Here is a 16905-nt window from a genome sequence, read left to right as displayed (position 1 = left end):
TGTGTGTGTGTGGTTTTTGTTTTTTGGGGTTTTTTTGCCAGTCCTGGTGCTTCAACTCAAAGCCTAGGCTCTGTCCCTTAGCTTCTTTTGCTCAAGGCTAGCACTCTACCATTTGAGCCACAGTGCCACTTTTGGCCTTTTCTGTTTATGTGGTGCTGAGGAATCAAACCCAGGGCTTCATGCATGCTAGGCACACCCTCTACCACTAAGCCACATTCCCAGTCCTCTCAGCTATTTTTGATCCTCAGCCTTCCATGGGTTTGCCCCCTGCTCTTGTTTCTTGTGTGCCCTTGTTGAGGTATTTAAGCAGCTAGGTGAGCATGACCTCAGTTTCCATTTATTGAAGGTTATAGCAATCCATCCTTTATCAGAGAGGATGGGCAAAGGCTCTGAGCTTGGATCTGTTAAGGAGGTAATGTAGAGGCTGCTGCCTGTGGTCGGGGACCCACATAGATATCTCACTTCTCAGTAATGGACTGCTGTGGTGATTCAGAGGCCAATAGGACCTGTTTAGATTTGCTAGCCAAGGATTGCGGGAACAAAAACATAGAACTTGAGCTGGAATTCAAAGAGAATGCTGCCCAGGCAAAGTCTCAGAGCCTTGAGGAATTGAGATGAGTAGCCAAAGTATAAAATGTACATTTATGAGAAAGTGAAGCTAGACTAGCCTCGAGAAGGAGGCTAGGCCAGAGGCCTTTGGTATTGATTTTTGAGACTGAGAAAATGAACCAGGAAGTACATTTTTTGCCTTTGTTCTACTTACGAATACTTCTGAGTAGCTGGGATTATGAGAATGTGCTACCATGTCCAGCCTCTCATTTGTCTTTTTCATTTCTAAGCTTCCAATAGGGATGCAGATTAGTTTAAATATATCTTATAATTCATTTTTTTTTAATTTTTTTGTTTTGGTTTGGTTTTTGTTGGTCATGGGGCTTCACCTCAGGGCCGGGGCACTGTCCCTGAGCTCTTTTGCTCAAGGCTAGCACTCACCACTTTGAGTCATAGCTCTACTTCTGTTTTTTGAGTGGGGGTGGGGGAAAAGGCATTGAGTGGTTAATTGGAGATAAGAGTCTCAGGGGGACTTTTCTGCCTAGGCTTTGAACGGAGATCCTCAGATCTCAGCCTCCTGAGTAGCTAGGATTACAGGCATGAGCCACTGGCACCTGGCTTTTTTAGTTATTTTGTTCTATTTTTTTCAGATTTGGCCAGTAGGAGGTGCTCATGGATCTTCTCCCCACCCACCACCCCCAACTACTTTTTTCCTCTGTTCTAACACTGTCCCTTAGCTTTTTTGTTCAAGGCTGGTGCTCTTCCACTTGAGCCATAGCTCCACTTTGGTTTTTTTTCTGATTGATTGAAGATAAGAGTCTCATGAACTTTCCTAGCCAGGCTGTTTTTGAATGAAGATCCTCAGATCTCAGCCTCCTGAGTAGCAAGGATTATAGGTATGAGCCATCAGTATCCATTAGGTCCTGTGTCTTTATGGAATGTCTTTCTGAATGTTTTTGCTTTTGAATATTTCCTTATTTTCTCCATCTGGTACCTAATTTGGCCCAGTCTTGGAATCAGCTATTTCTCGGAAGATATTTGTCTTTAAAAAGAAGTCATTTCTTGTTTCTGAGGTAATTTGTTTTCATACCAGCAGCAGATTTGGATCCAGGCTTTTATACTTACTTGATTTGCTCATTTGTCTGACACTCTACCACTTGAGTTTTGCCTCCAGTCTGGAATTTTGCTGGTTAATTGGAGGTGGGATCTCATAGACTTTTCTGCCCAGATTGGCTTTTTTCTTTCCTTACAGCTTGGGTTCTTTTTTAATTTTTTTAAATTGTTATTTTAAAGGTTACAAACAGAGGGGTTATGGTTACATAAACCAGGTAAAGAGAACATTTCTTTTGGACAGTGTCACCCCTTCCCTCATTCTCTCCCAGTTTTTCCCTCTCATCCCTGCCCACACGTTGTATAGTTCATTTTCAATATGGTTTACAGTGAGTACCATTGCTGCATTTGTTTACCCTTTGTTCCTGCATTTCTGTGCCTCCCCGTACACTTCCAAATATAAATGAACAAACAGAACAAAAAGAAAAGAAAAACAGCAAAAAAAGAGAAAAACTTCTTGTTTACATTTCCTGGAGTTTATTTTGATGGATATTATTTTGTTTGATCAGATGCACATAGGCATTATGCCTTTCTGTTCTTTTTTAAAAACAGTTTTTGTTAAAAAAAAGAAAAACCAACAAACCATAGTCTCACTACATAGCACATGCTTTCCCTGAACTCACACTTCTCTGGCCTTAGCTCCCAAGTGCTGAGATTATGAAGAACATTATAAAAGACCAAGATATGGACATCAGATGTGTTCTGCATCCTTTTGACAGACAGAAGTAGGACACACACATTTCTACAGACCTAGCTATATACTTACATTAATACATATACTCCTAATAGCATCTTTTTAAAAATCAGACATTAGGCTTAGAGCAAACCTTTTAGAAATTCTGGGTGCTCAGCTATGTCTATTAATTCCAGTCTACCCTCCAAAAGGTTCTATCTAGTCTTTCTTCATTCCATGTTTCTCCAGTTTTCCACAGTGATAACATCAACACATTTATTCATTTGTTAAGTCCTCTAATGCAGCTAAAATTGATTTCTGAGTTGTCTCATCCATATCTCTGCTTAAGACTGACAGCACACAGAATGGTCACAATCTCTTCAATTACTTTGTCTTTCTTCTTCGGTATGCATGTGATATTCATAAAAATACAATCAGAAGCTGGGCACTTGGGACTCATGCCTGTAATCTTAGCTATTCAGGAAGCTGAGAGCTAAGGATCATAGTTCAAACCCAATCCTGGCAGTAAAGCCCATGCAACTTTAATCTCCAGTTAACCATCAATAAAGCTGTGGCCCAAATATAGAGTGCTAGTAAGAAAAAAAGCTAAGAAGCTCCAGCGTAAAACACACACAGACACACAGACACAGACACATACACAGACACACACAGACATACAAACAATATAATCAGCTGCATTGATTTCAGTTCATTTTCAGTTTAGAGGGATTTTCACTCTATCTCATCCTTGAGGTAAATTTTTTAAATCTTTAATATGAAGAACATTTAGTTCCAAAAGTCATAACTTTACAAAAAGATATACTTAGGGGTAACGTTCTATCCTTTATTTTTTTTTATTCCATTTGTCCACGTGCTTGTTTTCTGCTTTATTTTTCATATATATCCTACAGAAATGTGTTTTACTATTCTCTCATCTTTCATATGCAAAGGGAAGCCTTCCACATGCACTTTCGTCCAGGTACCTTTATGTTTTCTTTCAGTCACATACCACAAAACTGTGGACCACAGCAAGTAGTTTCCTAGCATGTAGGAAATATTTTTTGAATTTTTGTTATCTACTTGCGAAAGTCCGATCATTTCTATCAATAAACTTCTATCTATTAAACTTTTGCAATAATAACCATTATTTAATCCCTTGTTAATGAGCCTCCTAAGGAGGCGGCCACATCCTATGCAAAATGGAGTCTTTTTTTTTTTAAATCATCATCCATTGAAGTCATTAGCAGAAACAATGAACATGAGGTGGGAGTTCCCACAGGTTTGTTGTGAGAATAAGCAGGATACAGGACTGAGACAGGGTGCTGCCTCTTCATAGTCACTCTGCCCTCTGCTCCCAGGCATTCTTTCTGTATGCCTCCCAATCCGTGGGATCATGGCATTGTAGAATCTATTCCAAACTGTTCCCAAAGGTTACCTTTTTTTGTTTGAGAAAGCTCTCCAATGACCTTTAAAATTTCTCTCTCCTATGCAAAGAGTCAACAACAACAAAAAAATACTCAAGACTTGAACTTCCCATTGATACAGTGCTTTCTGTTTTCTGAAGTATCCTCTCCCCGAATATCTTAATCTGTCCAAGCAATTGAACGGATGTTATTGTATCTATGTTGCAAGTTGAGAAAATGAACAATAACAACAACAACACAGAAGCTCAGAAAACAGAGCTTGGAGTTTAGAATCCAGGTCTTCAGACTCAGAGTCCTAAGCAGTCTAGGAGACTATGGAGGACACCTGGTTTTTCAGAGACTCTGCCTCCTTGCCTCTTCCTCTATCCTATCCTGTGGTCAGCAGGCAATTTATTCCATGTAAATCTCAGTCATGTTACCTGCCTGGTAGGTATTAAACCCTTTAAAATGGTCTGAAATCAGGTCAGAGTGTCTGTAGCAAAAACAGAGCTCTAGAAAAAGATTTGTATGGGGATACTTCTTGGTAAATAATATAATTGGAGATCCACTTGTTCCTTACAATGCATGTAAGAAAACAGATTATATAATGCAATTTCTTGTAGGCACTCGGAATGCCAATTTCTCCTGTCGCTGTTCAGGGAGGTGATTTGGATTGAATGTGACTTTTTCAGAGTTAAAGTAATTTGGTGAATTTACTCAGGGCTGAGGTATGAATTTCTCTTATCTTTAGAAGCCCAGACCATTCTCAAGGCATGGATTATGAGAGCAGCGAGACACTGCCCTCCAAGTCCCTTCTTTCTTGAGAAGAAGATGTTCTCTGGAGAAAGAAATGCCTTTGGGCTAGAAGGTCTGAGCCAATGTCTGGGTCCTGAACACCCTCTAAACCCCCAAGGCTGCCAGTGAGTTGCATCCACAGTCTTGCCTCTTCCTGCCCTTCCAGAAGACAGGGTGGAGACAGCAGCCCTACTGAGGCCAAGGATAGTTCTTGGGATGCAAAAGTAGGCTGGCATAGAACTGTCAAAGTAGTCCTTTCTTGTTGTGGGCCCTGGCAAGGATTCCATTTTATTACCTGAAACACTGGGTTCTCTGGCTGTTCAAGTATCTATTCAGTCCCTTGAAGGCCTGTAGTTAAGAGAGGAGATGGGGAGGGGGGGTGGAGGATGGCTTGATGAAAGCAGGCCATTTCCCCTATCATCAGTTTAAGTTAGAGGTCCTTGGAGGTATGCTCACTTTGGCTTGGAAGGCACGCAACAGGAGACAGTGGTAGCTGCATCAGAGTTTGGGGTGTATGTGAAGAAGCCTGCTAGCCTGTTATCTCACTTGCTTCCTAACAGCTTTGAATTGTACTTCCAAAATCCATAATCCAAATATTTTGGCTCCTATAGCAATTCACAGTTGAAAATGCAAATAGTTCCTTGTAATTGTCTACCAGACCCAAACTTGCCTGAACAAGTACAGGGGTTTGTGTCTGCGCGAAGATATAGGATTGTAGATATGGAAGGGAGAGTAAACAGCAAGCAGCGGGGAACACTTGTGTTTCTGCCAAAGCCTTTCCAGGGCAGGTGTTCCCGTAAGTGGGCAACAGATGGCACTGCCTCTTTGCCTCCTAGAGGGAAGACCTTCTGGGAGGCATCATGGCCAGAACCAAGGGTGAAGAAAAACAGCAGCGTTTCATCTACTCTCTAGTTCTTGCCTGGAAAGGGAGACCTGGGCACTAGCAACCATCTAGCATGGGTCTGCCCAGACCCTTTTCATTGCTCTGAAGCTACAGGTGCTGGGGAGGGGATCCTCATGTGGAAATTGGGAATGACTACTCCCCTGACAAAGATCTTGGGTTGACAAAGAGGTCAGTACATAATACAAAGTTTTATCCGAATTTACTGAAGAAGCCTTAAACTGGGTGGGTGACTTGCACTTAATCTACTTGGGTCCCTTCTCTTGGAAGTGCAGTGCTGGATATCATAGGAGGCTCTGAAGAATGAGGGCCATCTCTGAGTTGTGGGCCTAGTGGGGAATGTCAGAGGCCTACTGTGACAGCACTTGGTGCTGTTAGCCTGGGATCATTGCCATCCTGAAGGGAGCTCACTTCCTAACCAATGATGCATGCGTGTTAGTGTGGTCTCTGCAACTCTGGCACCCACAGTCTTGCTTAGGAAGACACTGTCTTCTGTCCTGTACACGTATGTGGCTCCATTGCTGTGCTCATGTAGCTCTACTGAGTGCTGTGTGTCCTGCCACTGAGACCATTGTGCAGCAGGGCAGATGGCTCACCGTGCAGGTCTCCAAGGATGTCCTGAAAGGTGTTTGTTCTCTTTGCCTCCTTCAGAGAATTCTCCAAGGAAAGAGAGAAAGCAAAAGCCCGGGGAGATTTCCAGAAGCTTCGAGAGAAGCAGCAACTGGAAGAGGATCTTAAGGGCTACTTGGACTGGATCACCCAGGCAGAGGACATCGATCCGGAGAATGAGGAGGAGGGAGGAGAGGAAGGAAAAAGAAATAGTAGGTGTTGTTCTCTTCCTGCTCCTGATCAAAGAGACCTGGCCTGCATTTGACACCACCATGGCTGGTGACATCACAGACAGAACAAATGTATTTGTACCACTTCCAGATTTTACCCAGAGTTTAGGATTCCCGTTTACATGTAGTAAGGTGACTTTGTAGCTTAAAAACCACACTCTGAGTGCTGGGAATTGGGTATGCCTGTTTCTGTGTTGGTACAGGGGACACTCCAGGGGAGGACATTGTAGTTTCCTGTCCTTCAGAGTAGACAGCACTACCTGACCAGAAGTGAAACATGGTCCTCTTCCACTTTGTTCTACCCGAGGTGGCTCCCACCTGTGCCTTCCATACACAGCCAAATGCTTAGCCCATTCAGGGCAGTAGACTACCAGTTCCTTGTGCTAGGCAGTTGTTAAGAGGCCTAAGAGTCAGTTCTGGTTGCTTTGTAGCCCACCTGCCTGGTTCCCCATGGCCTCAAACATGCTTTCTGCAGGATACTAGGCCCAATAATTAGTCATTGCCATTGTTGATCACAGTGTCTCTCTTAACATAGAATATTTCCCCACAAACATGTTCTTAGTCTTCCTTAGCCCATTTGTACCTCTGGTAATAGCAGAAGCTGAAATCCAGCAGTGCATATGACTACCATTCTTGTAGTTTGTTTCTAATCTAGAATATATCCACTGAAAGGCCTGGGAAGCTGAGTTTGGTCCTATCTTGTAAAGTCCCTGCCAAGAAGAATGGCTTAGGTGTTATGGTCTTCTCACAAGGAGCCAGAGCCCCAGGGCACATGAAGAGATAGTGTGCAGGAGCTGGGAGGGGCATCTAGGACCATCTATGGATACTTGACCTGGCTCTTGAAGGGTGGAATAGATCTGAGGTATGACAGTTCAGTCAGGCAGAACCTCTAACCCAAGGGAATAACAGTACACGGTGAGCAGAAGCCAAGCTGAGAGAGGATGGAATAGACCCTTTGTTGGGCTGGAGCACAGAGGGTGTGAACATCAGGTGAGCTGAAGTGAGTAGGAAAGGCAGATTTGTGTCTCTACTGTAGGCAGTGTTGTATGAAAGCCCAGGCTGAAGGGACCCATCTTAACTAAGATAACCCCCCTAGCTGGGGACTCTCTGAGTCTGTGCTGTCTGTCATGTTATCCTGGCTTCCTGTGACTGAGTCTGGGGTGAGGGTTGGCAAAGTGTATGCCTCTGTCTTTTCCCTACTCCTTACTTCCTGAATCTTCCCAGGGTCGTGAAGAGCACCTGAGGATGGTGGGGGGTGGGGGAGGTTGGGAAGGAGCACTGGGAGACTTTGTAGAGCCACTTGCATTTCTTGCCTACAAGCTCACAGTTGGTAAAATGGACATCTCTCTTAGCTGCAGATTTGGTGGTGTGCCTGATAAATGATTAGATATAAGGAGAGCATGGGCTCCTCCCCAGTACTGCTCTCCTTAGGCGACCAAGCCGACCGCAACCTCAAGACCTTCGCAGGGCTTGTGCACCTGCAGTATTACCAACAGCAAGCCCCTTAGGTGAGGCTTGGGGATGTCTCCCAGGCTTCTCTTCATTTGCAGACTGCAGCTTGGAGGCCCACAAGCAATCTGCTTCACCCCGCCCATGCCTGGAGTATAGCATGTTACATGTAAATTCAAGTTTTATCCTTGGAAGGAGGGCAGAGTGCCTTTCTTTGCTGGTTTAGATGTGTCCCATGGGGAACTGAGCATGGTTCTCCTGCAGGCCAATGGCCTATCGGCTCCATCTCCAGAAATAGGCACAGACACAAATTATTTTCTGTTACTAGTGTCAATTGTGGTAGAGTGTTTTCATGGTCCATTGCACTTGAGGTGATAGCTTCTGTGTGGCCTTGAGTTCATTATTTTATCTACACTCACTCTCTCCTATATCCAGCCACTGTTGATAATCTAGCCATAGGGTGACCAAATCAATATTTCTGTCCTTCAGAGAAGTTGCCATGGAGAGAAGACAGAAAGCAGTTGCTTAGTGTAACACAGAACATAGAAGCTGGTGTCATAATCAAGGACCAGCAGACTGCTTCTGAACCCAGAAGGGCAAAGAACCCTGGCTTGTGTGTGTATGGGGGTGGGGTATGAGGTAGCATTCTTACTGGGCTCTGAGGGATGAGTGTGCTTTAGGTCTAGATGGTAAGGTGGATGGGGTTCAGGCTGAGGAAATAGCACATAGAAGGTGCAGAAAATGACAAATGTTCAAAGCCCTTAAATGCATAGTAATATCATCAAGCAAAGAAACAAAGCCTCTCTAAAAGTCATAGATCTTCAGAATTAGCTCTGTAACCAGGGCTCCTGTGTCTACAGAGCTGCACTGTATCTTTGGAACATCAGCATTTATGGCTTCTGCTATGCACAGTGATGTGTGACCCAAAAATGATTAAATAGCTCAATGTTTGATTCAAAATAGCAAACATTTCTGTGGTGCACCCTTGTTCTTGAGCGAGCCGTTTGTGCCAGGTGTTGGGATTTCCTGTGGAGTGAGGCTCACCAGGCTTCCCAAGTTTAAAGGATGCTAGAGCCTGGATGATGAGGGGTTTAAAGAAAGATATAGCTCCTAGGCTATGGGAACCACATTGAGGTTTAACTGATATAGAAGAGTCCCAAATCTCCCCCTGATGAGGAGGGGAGCCTCCTTGAATATAGACATACCAGACTTTCTAGAGAAGCTGCCTGGTGGGGTTTCTCTAGGGCCTCCCATGACTGCCAGCCATTTTCTTCTTGTTACAGCCAGAAAACCACAGGAGAGGGCTTGAACCAGGCCCACATGGCCCTGCTTGCCAGATATTTGTGGCCCTGCCATCTGCACATGCCAGGCCCGGAACCATCTCCAATTAGCAGGCAGCTAAAGTGAAGGTGTTATCATGTTCTTGTTGTGACACAAGGGTTCTCCTGAGTGTGTGAGATCCACCCCACATATCTTAGCTCACTCTCCAGCTCTGCAGTTGGACCAGTAATGATGCAGTAATGACTGGGACTCCTAAATCGATCCATACTGGTTTAGGATGAGGATTCCACTAATTGTCCTTTCATCTAGATATGAGTTGGCATTTCTTCAAGCATCAGAAGTGGTTCCTGGTGGCTGTCCCCAGTCTAGATGAGCAAAGGGGGCAAGGGTAGTAGCCTCTGATTTGTCCTGGAGCATGAACCAAGAGTGGCCCTTTTTTTTTTTAAAGCTCCTGAAGCTTCTTAATGCAGGTGGGGCTGTGTCTTCTTCTTTTTTTTTTTTGTCGGTCGTGGGGCTTGAACTCTGGGCCTTGGCGCTGTCCCTCAGCTCTTCAGCTCAAGGCAAGCGCTCTACCACTTGAGCTACAGCGCTACTTCCGGTTTTCTGGTGGTTTATTGGAGATAGGAGTCTCACAGTCTTTCCTGCCTGGGCTGGCTTTGAACCGCGATCTCAGATCTCAGCCTCCTGAGTAGCTAGGATTACAGGCGTGAGCCACCAGCGCCTTGCTGGGCTGTGTCTTCTTATAGCCATAGTTTGCAGTAGTGCTTGCTGTTGCTGTTTCTTCAGACTCCAAGAAAACTTGGCCTAAGTGGAGTATATTTGAGAATTTGTCTAGACCGCTGATCAATCTCTGGCTGAGAATCTTTGCTGTGTGCTTTTCTTCAGAAACAGTGAAGTTGTTAAGTATCAATGGAAAACCTTTCAACCCAATCGTTCCTGAGATCCAGTAGCATAGCTTTCTGGCTCTTAAAGTCCATTTCTAGTTTTTAGTGCGTGCTGTCAGGGAACAGATGTCAAATCAAGTACTTGAAGATGCACTCACATTATCTTTTCCCTCTGATCTGCTAAATGTCACTTGCTGTATCGGTGGTGCCCAATTCTGGCTGTACATTACAGTCACCTCGGGAGCCGATGCCTTTGTTGATGCCACCCTTCACCCTCTGAGACTCTGGGCCATTCTGGGATGAAAGCCAAGGATGACTTTTTTTTAAGCTCTCTGGAGGGTCTCATATGTAGCTCATGGGGACTCCTGAGTTTTGAATGTTATCAGTGACTGAATATCCCACTGGCCCAAGCATTCACTTGAGAGGAAGGGGGAGGGGAGAGAAAGTCAGTCAAGTCTCTAGCTGAGCTGTCTGGTGATTAGAGCACTACTTTGTGCATTCTTGGACTATTTCAAATATCAGTTCTGTAAATTTACTGTTAGAAAGCTAGTGCTGCACAATCATTTGGATGGCCAAAATTCCCTTGGAAGTTAGCTCCTAAGCATTTGGGGAATTTTTTTCAAGGATAATTTATTTAACTTTTTGCTGAGCTTCAAGTTTGTTTTTTTTTAAGGAACTCTGCCAAGTCTCACAGTGATTTTTTAGACGTATGCAGCTGCTTGTGAGTTAACAATGGAGTTTTTCTAGGGCTATTAAAATCTAGGAGCCTAAAATTCTATTTTAAACTCTTCTCATTGTCAGTGATTAGTCTTTTTTTTTAAAAAAAAAGCATTAAAAATAATGAAATCATTTTAAAGGGAGCTCATTCTAAAACCCTAACCCCCAAAAAGCTGGGGAGCTATTAACAACCAGTAATCCCTTTAAGTAGTGATATTTGATACTCATAGAAAGAAGTGGCTACCTGAAACTCTAGCTATCCACGGGCATAGCTTCCATCTCCTGCTTCTTCAGTGGTCTTAGAGGCTGTGGACATGGCCCCTTCTTGCTTTTGTTGACCTCCGTGGTCTCAGGACTAGGTGCACAAGGTTGCCTAGCTGTTGCCTTTTGCCTCTTCTACCTGGTTGCCTTTTCTTGCATTGTTCGCCTCAAGGGTAGGCTGAAAACCATCCAGGCACAGCTATTTGGAATAGCACTTGGTTGGTTTTGTTTAAAATTTTTGATTTATAAAACTAGTTTTAGCAGGGTGTTAGTGACTTATGCCTGTAATCCTAGCTACTTTAGGAGGCTGAGATCTGAGGATTGCAATTCAAAGCCAGCCTGGGCAGGAAAGTCTGTGAGACTCTTACCTCCAGTTTACCACCAAAAAGGCTGGAAGTAGAACTATGGCTGAAGTGGTAGAGTGCTAGCCTTCAGCACAAAAGCTTAGGGACAGCAGCAGGCCCTGAGTTCAAGCCCCCAGGACTGGCCAAAAGACAAAACAAAACAAAACAAACAAACCCTACTTTTATCACAAACTACTTCAGAGGGAAAAAAATCCCCCATTGAAAATATTCAACTAAAAGCCATAAAGAAAAAAACAAAAACAAAATCAGAAGTTTGAGTGGCCTACGGTAAACATACATATAGTTACTTGCCATCACCAGAGAGGCTACTGGCCATGCTGCCCCAAGGAAGGTAGGCTGGTGAGGCCAGCCTAACTGGATATGGTCACCACTTCCTAGTATGAGAACAGTCATCTTCCCTAGGACGCCCTCTTCATCAGGGTAATTTAAAGCAGCTGCTGTTTTCAAAGGCACATTCTGTCTGTCATCACCTTCAGCCTCTATGGACCATGAAGAGGAGGAAAAGCATATCTCCAGTCAGGTTTGTGGCATTCCAAGTCAAGATTACTTTTATTTGTTCTATATTTTAATCACAGAAATACTATAGTCACTGTATAGAATTCATATAGAATCAGTGCATATAAAGTAGTCAGTAAAACCCTTTCTTCTCCTTGAGAGGAACTAGACTAGGCTCGGGGATGCTTTGAGGCATAGCTGTGTGCACGTAAGAACCCAAGGTTTGGGGCTTACACAGTATGCCAACGTGTGTTCCCACCATAAGCTGTTTGGCACTGGTCTTTTTCCCTGAACTTGTGCCAGAGACATCTTTTCATGTATTCAAAGCAAATTTTGGACTATTTTCAAGTTGCCATTATAAAAACTGCTGTGTTTGTGCATAGCTCAAGTGGTAAAGCCTAGCAAGCCTGAGGTTCTGAGTTCAAGACCTACCATCACCACCAAAAACAAACAAACAAAAAGCCTGCTGTGGTAGACTATGTATAACACTTGACCTCTGCTTTACAGCAGTGGCCAAAGTAATTATTTTGTACTTAGGCAGATAATGGTCTGATTCATCTTCCTCAACCACAAAACCTTGAACTCTATGGGCAGGTACAGGGTGGGTTTTTGCTCTTTACTGTGGCTGGCCTAGCATTTACACACATACGAGACTCAATTACTTGTTGGATGAAAGGACATGGAATGATAGTATTTGTCAGATGATTTCTGTGTACCAGGTAGTCTTTTAGGGACCACGGGTATATGAATATTCTTTTTGTTGTTGTTGGCCATGGGACCTGAACTCTGGGCCTGGGCACTGTCCCTCAGCCTTTAACTCAAGGCTAGCGCTCTACCACTTGAGCCACAGCGCCACTTTCGGCTTTTTCTGCTGCAGGGCCTCATGCATGCAAGGCAAGCACTCTACCACTGAGCCACCTTCTCAGCCCCTATATGAATATTCTTATTCCTCACACAGCTTTGTGAGAAAGGAAGCTCATGGGTAAGGAAACTAAGCACAAAGAAGGTTTGTAGCCTCCCAAGGCCACATGGGTGTCAAGGTGGCCAGGCTGAGATTAGAACCCAAGTTCAATCACAAGCTGCCCACTAATCACCACTAACCCCCATGAGTGCGTGATCCTGTTTCATCACACTCATCCTTGTCATTTATAATGAGGTTAGGAGAGGGGGAATTTGCAGCACTGACAGAGCATGCCTGTCTTGCATTACGTCTATGAACAGTATGAGCCTCTGTCCCCATGCTCTTGCCAGTTCCAGCACTCTCTTGTGCCATTCTGCCTCTGTGGTTCCCTTTCCTGGAGCATATGGCTTCTACTCTAAACATTAGCCAGTTTGGCATGATTGTGGGATCACAGAGCTGCAAGAGGTTATAAATCCTAGAATTATTTTTTCTTGTGGCCTGATAACCATAGATTTGTACTAGTAATGATAATAATTACAGTTAGCCATGCCTTGCCAAAGCCAACAGGCTTCTTGTATTACCTTATTTGCCATTTTCCTCTTGTTAGAACACCCTTGTAAAGTATATTCATGTCCTAAAAGATAAATAATATGCGAAAACACATACAAAATATATGCATATATTTAGTATGTATATACTATACGAACTAAACTATGTTATACATAGGAGTAAGATTCCATAGTGGAACACCTTTGAACAATTAACTGACAGTTTACAAAATGGTTATTGGGGAGCTAAAACATGTCTTGACTTAGGGGGTAGAATTTAAAAGGAGAGGAGTGAAATAATGGAGAGAGGAATGGTGGTGAGTATAGTTGTAATAATGTACACATGTGAAGATAGAACTAGGAAGCTTGAGTTGGGTCAGATGGGAAAATAGAATAATGGAAGGAATAACAGCTAGTCAAAGATGTACTGTGCACAAAAAATGGACATGTTAAACTGAAACTACTTTGTATAAATGTCTGAAAATAGTCATTAAAAAGAGGAAAGAAAACAAGATATAGTCAAGTCCAAATATTATTAAGATCTTATAAGAACACTAAGCTTAGTAAAATTAGGTAATCTGTCCATGCTCATCCTTCTCATCTAGGGCTTGGATTAGACCTGGGCCGTCAGAATTCAGAAGCCACTTTCTTCTTTCCACCCATCCTATATCAAATAACAGCAGTGGTTAGACTCCTCTGGCCTGTGCCTCGGGCCCTGAACCTCCTGAAGTGTTCTTTCCCTAATGGACACATTCGATTGGAGGTTGTCTTGTCTAGAACTGATTGATTAGTTGTTGATTTAGGATAGGGCTGAGCTCAGGGCCTCATTATATATGACAAGCCCTTTACCACTGAGCTAACACCACCTCTGCCTCTCCCCACAGCACTATTGCACTTTATTTTGAGGCAGGATTTCACTAAATTGCCCAGGCTGGCCCTTGAATTTGTAATCCTTCTGAATCAGTCTCAAGAGTAGTTGGGATTACAGGCATGAGCCACCACACCTGGCCTAGAACAGGTTCTTTAAGACAGGTATTTGTATAGTATCTATAGCAAATGGCCTTATTCCTTTGATCCTGAACTGTAAATCACTACACAGGAAGAGGACAGTTTGCAGGTGTGTATCAGAGGTCAGAGTCCTGTGTAAGACAGCCTTTGGGCTTGTATTGGGAAAGTCTGCACCTGGGCCTGCAGGCCTCTCTTGGCCCCTTCTTTGAATTGCTCTTGCTGCCCTCTGCTGTATGGTAATGGAATTGCCTGTGTTCAACCTGAAGGAGTCACATTGGCTGACTTGCTAAAAGAGGATAAGAAGAAAAGGAAGTTCTGCTGCTTTCGTCAACGCAGGGCTAAAGATCACGGTAAATTATTGAGATTGAACTTTCTCTTCACAAGGCTCTCTGCCCAACATCTCTTGATTCTTTTTCCTTGCACATAGGCATTGTGTGAAATGCATGTGCCGTGTGCTGTGTTTGAAAGATGCCTATGTTTTAATTGCTTGTTTTTTTGACATTTGGGCATTCCATTTTGTTCTTATATAAAAGTGTGTGCTCTTACCAAAATGGCTGTGCAGTTTCCTCTTTGTTTGAACCTTATAAAGCAGCTGAACCAACTCAGAAAATTCATTTGATTCTGCATGAATATTATTAGACTGGAACAGACTTTTAAAACATGTTTCCTCAAATGGTGCTTTTAAATTTAAACTGTTTAAAAATTCCAATAATATTATTTGATTGATTTTTTTTCTTTTGTCCAGTGCATATGTTTCAAATGATTTTTGGGTCTTCTAGTTTCTGTCTCCTTTGTTTAGGACTGTGTTGAAACCAGAATGAAGTTAAAAATAGATTTGTGGGATGCAAAGATTTTTGGACATTTGCCTTTGAAGTGAGAATAGGCTCATGTAAGAAACAGTTAATTTCAAGCTACGTCCTAAATCATTGTGTACCAGATCCTCATCAGAACCCTTGGACCAAGCAGTTAGAACTGTTACCATACAGGCATCCTGCTCAGCTCTGTTCAGATTACTGCTGTGGTTGGACAAAAGGGCAAAGCTTTGTCTAGTTACATGATGGTAACCTAGGGATGCCATCAAGATGGACTTTGGTCAGGAACAGGAAAAATATTTGAGAAGATTTAGACTAGAGATACACAAAGTTAACTACTAGGAGATTCATTGCACGTTTTTTTTTTTAAATTAAGAAGTTTTTTTGTGTGTGTGAAAATACCATACAGAAGGGTTACAATTACATGAGCAAGGTAATGATGCACTGTTTTTTTTTCTGAAGTGGTTAGTGGCACCTGTGAGAATTATGAGCTCTGAGGGGGTAGTCTGAGAGCTGTGTTGGTACCTTGAAGACCTGAAGAAGGAAAGTCCTGACAAGACTGTCCAGTGGTCTGATGGAAGGCACTTCTCATACTAGCCCTGCAGGAGGATGGTGAGGAGCCTGATTAGATGATGACTTAGGGCAGTGACGAGGCTGACTTATGGAGCTTTAGTGTTTGCAGAAGGTTGTACACAGAAGGCTGCCTTGAGTGTCATTTTTGAAAACCTCTGCAAGTGAGATATGCTTCAACAAGCAGGAGATGCTGTCACAGAATAAGAGAAAAGTGTCTGAGATAGCTCTGGTTAGCAAAAGTGAAATTGATGAAGTGAAGTGAGTGTTTTCTATCTGCAGAAGTGAGAAAGCTCCATTGTAGGTCCCCCTCCCAAATGAGGGTGTGAACTCTATGACTTTATGAAGATTCTTGTGCAATCTCCATTAAGTTTTTGAGAGCATAGGGGGAGGGAGCAGCCTGATATTTTCAAGAAATTAACTTCACTTTACATGGAGAATGGTTTCATATTGCCTGGATTTCCTAGGGACTGGTGCCAAGGAAGGACCCTTACTCTGTTGGAATCCGTGGGCAGAGGCCCTTCTGTGAATGTTGTGCTGCTCTTAATCACGACAAAGAGTTGTCACTCCGGGTACAATGCTTGCTTTAGACATGGAAACCTTGGTCTGGCCTTGACCCACATTCTCCAAGAGAAGTCTGGCTGCCTTATAGCAATGAAAACCTTCCCCCTGTGTTAGCGAAGTGTGTCAGCTCTAGCATTGTGCAAATGCCTTTGGGGAATATCTAGGCCTTTTGGGTTTCGCATAGTGATTCTGTTTGTGTTTGCCATGAAAATAAGATGAAAACACAAGATTTTGGCATCAGATCTCCTGGCTCCCACCCAGGAAGGTAGTCTCAGTTCTTCTCAGTTGCTCAACTTCAACCCTTTCCCCTCTTTTGAAGCTGTTGGGCCATGGAAGAAATGCAAAAAACAAAAATAAAAACAAAACAAAAAAAAACTGAGTTTCATTAGAGATTTGTCCTGAGGAGAAAAGATGAGACCGTGAGGCTCAGAGACCCCTCATCTGTAGTGATGCTGTGGTTTAAGAAGGCAGCAGGCTCGGCTTGGCATATGGCAAGCCTTATCTGTGAGCTTCTGTGACTAGAGGACCAAGGTCTCCTTGGGCTGGCTTCAGCCATATTCTATTCCCTGGGGTATTTAGCCTGCAGAGGACATGGAATCAGTCCTGCAGGGCAGACTGCAGACTCCTGACTACCTTCTTGAGGGTGATGGACAGTGGCTGCCATATGTTTCTTAGCCCCTTGTCTACTTGTGGAGCTAGGAGAATATAAAGGAGTCCCCTCAGTTGCTGGTAGTAAAACCACACAATTCATGGGTATTTCTTTTACTTGCCATTATAGCA

The 16905-nt window shown here is 43.4% G+C and overlaps 1 protein-coding gene across 5 annotated transcripts in view; it reads left to right on the top strand.

The window, feature by feature from the left end:
• Positions 1–16905, top strand: part of Cacna1d (calcium channel, voltage-dependent, L type, alpha 1D subunit) — a 506855-nt gene that overhangs the window by 385400 nt on the left and 104550 nt on the right. For all 5 annotated transcript variants that reach the window (XM_013030746.1, XM_013030744.1, XM_013030745.1 and 2 more), the window contains exon 9: positions 6083–6252. In XM_013030746.1, coding sequence (XP_012886200.1) covers positions 6083–6252 — 170 coding nt within the window. The remainder of the gene's footprint in view (positions 1–6082; positions 6253–16905) is intronic.

The sequence above is a fragment of the Dipodomys ordii genome, unplaced genomic scaffold, assembly GCF_000151885.1.
Source record: "Dipodomys ordii isolate 6190 unplaced genomic scaffold, Dord_2.0 Scaffold132, whole genome shotgun sequence".
In the NCBI taxonomy this organism is placed as follows: domain Eukaryota; kingdom Metazoa; phylum Chordata; class Mammalia; order Rodentia; family Heteromyidae; genus Dipodomys; species Dipodomys ordii.
This window is presented reverse-complemented; position numbering and strand designations above follow the sequence as displayed.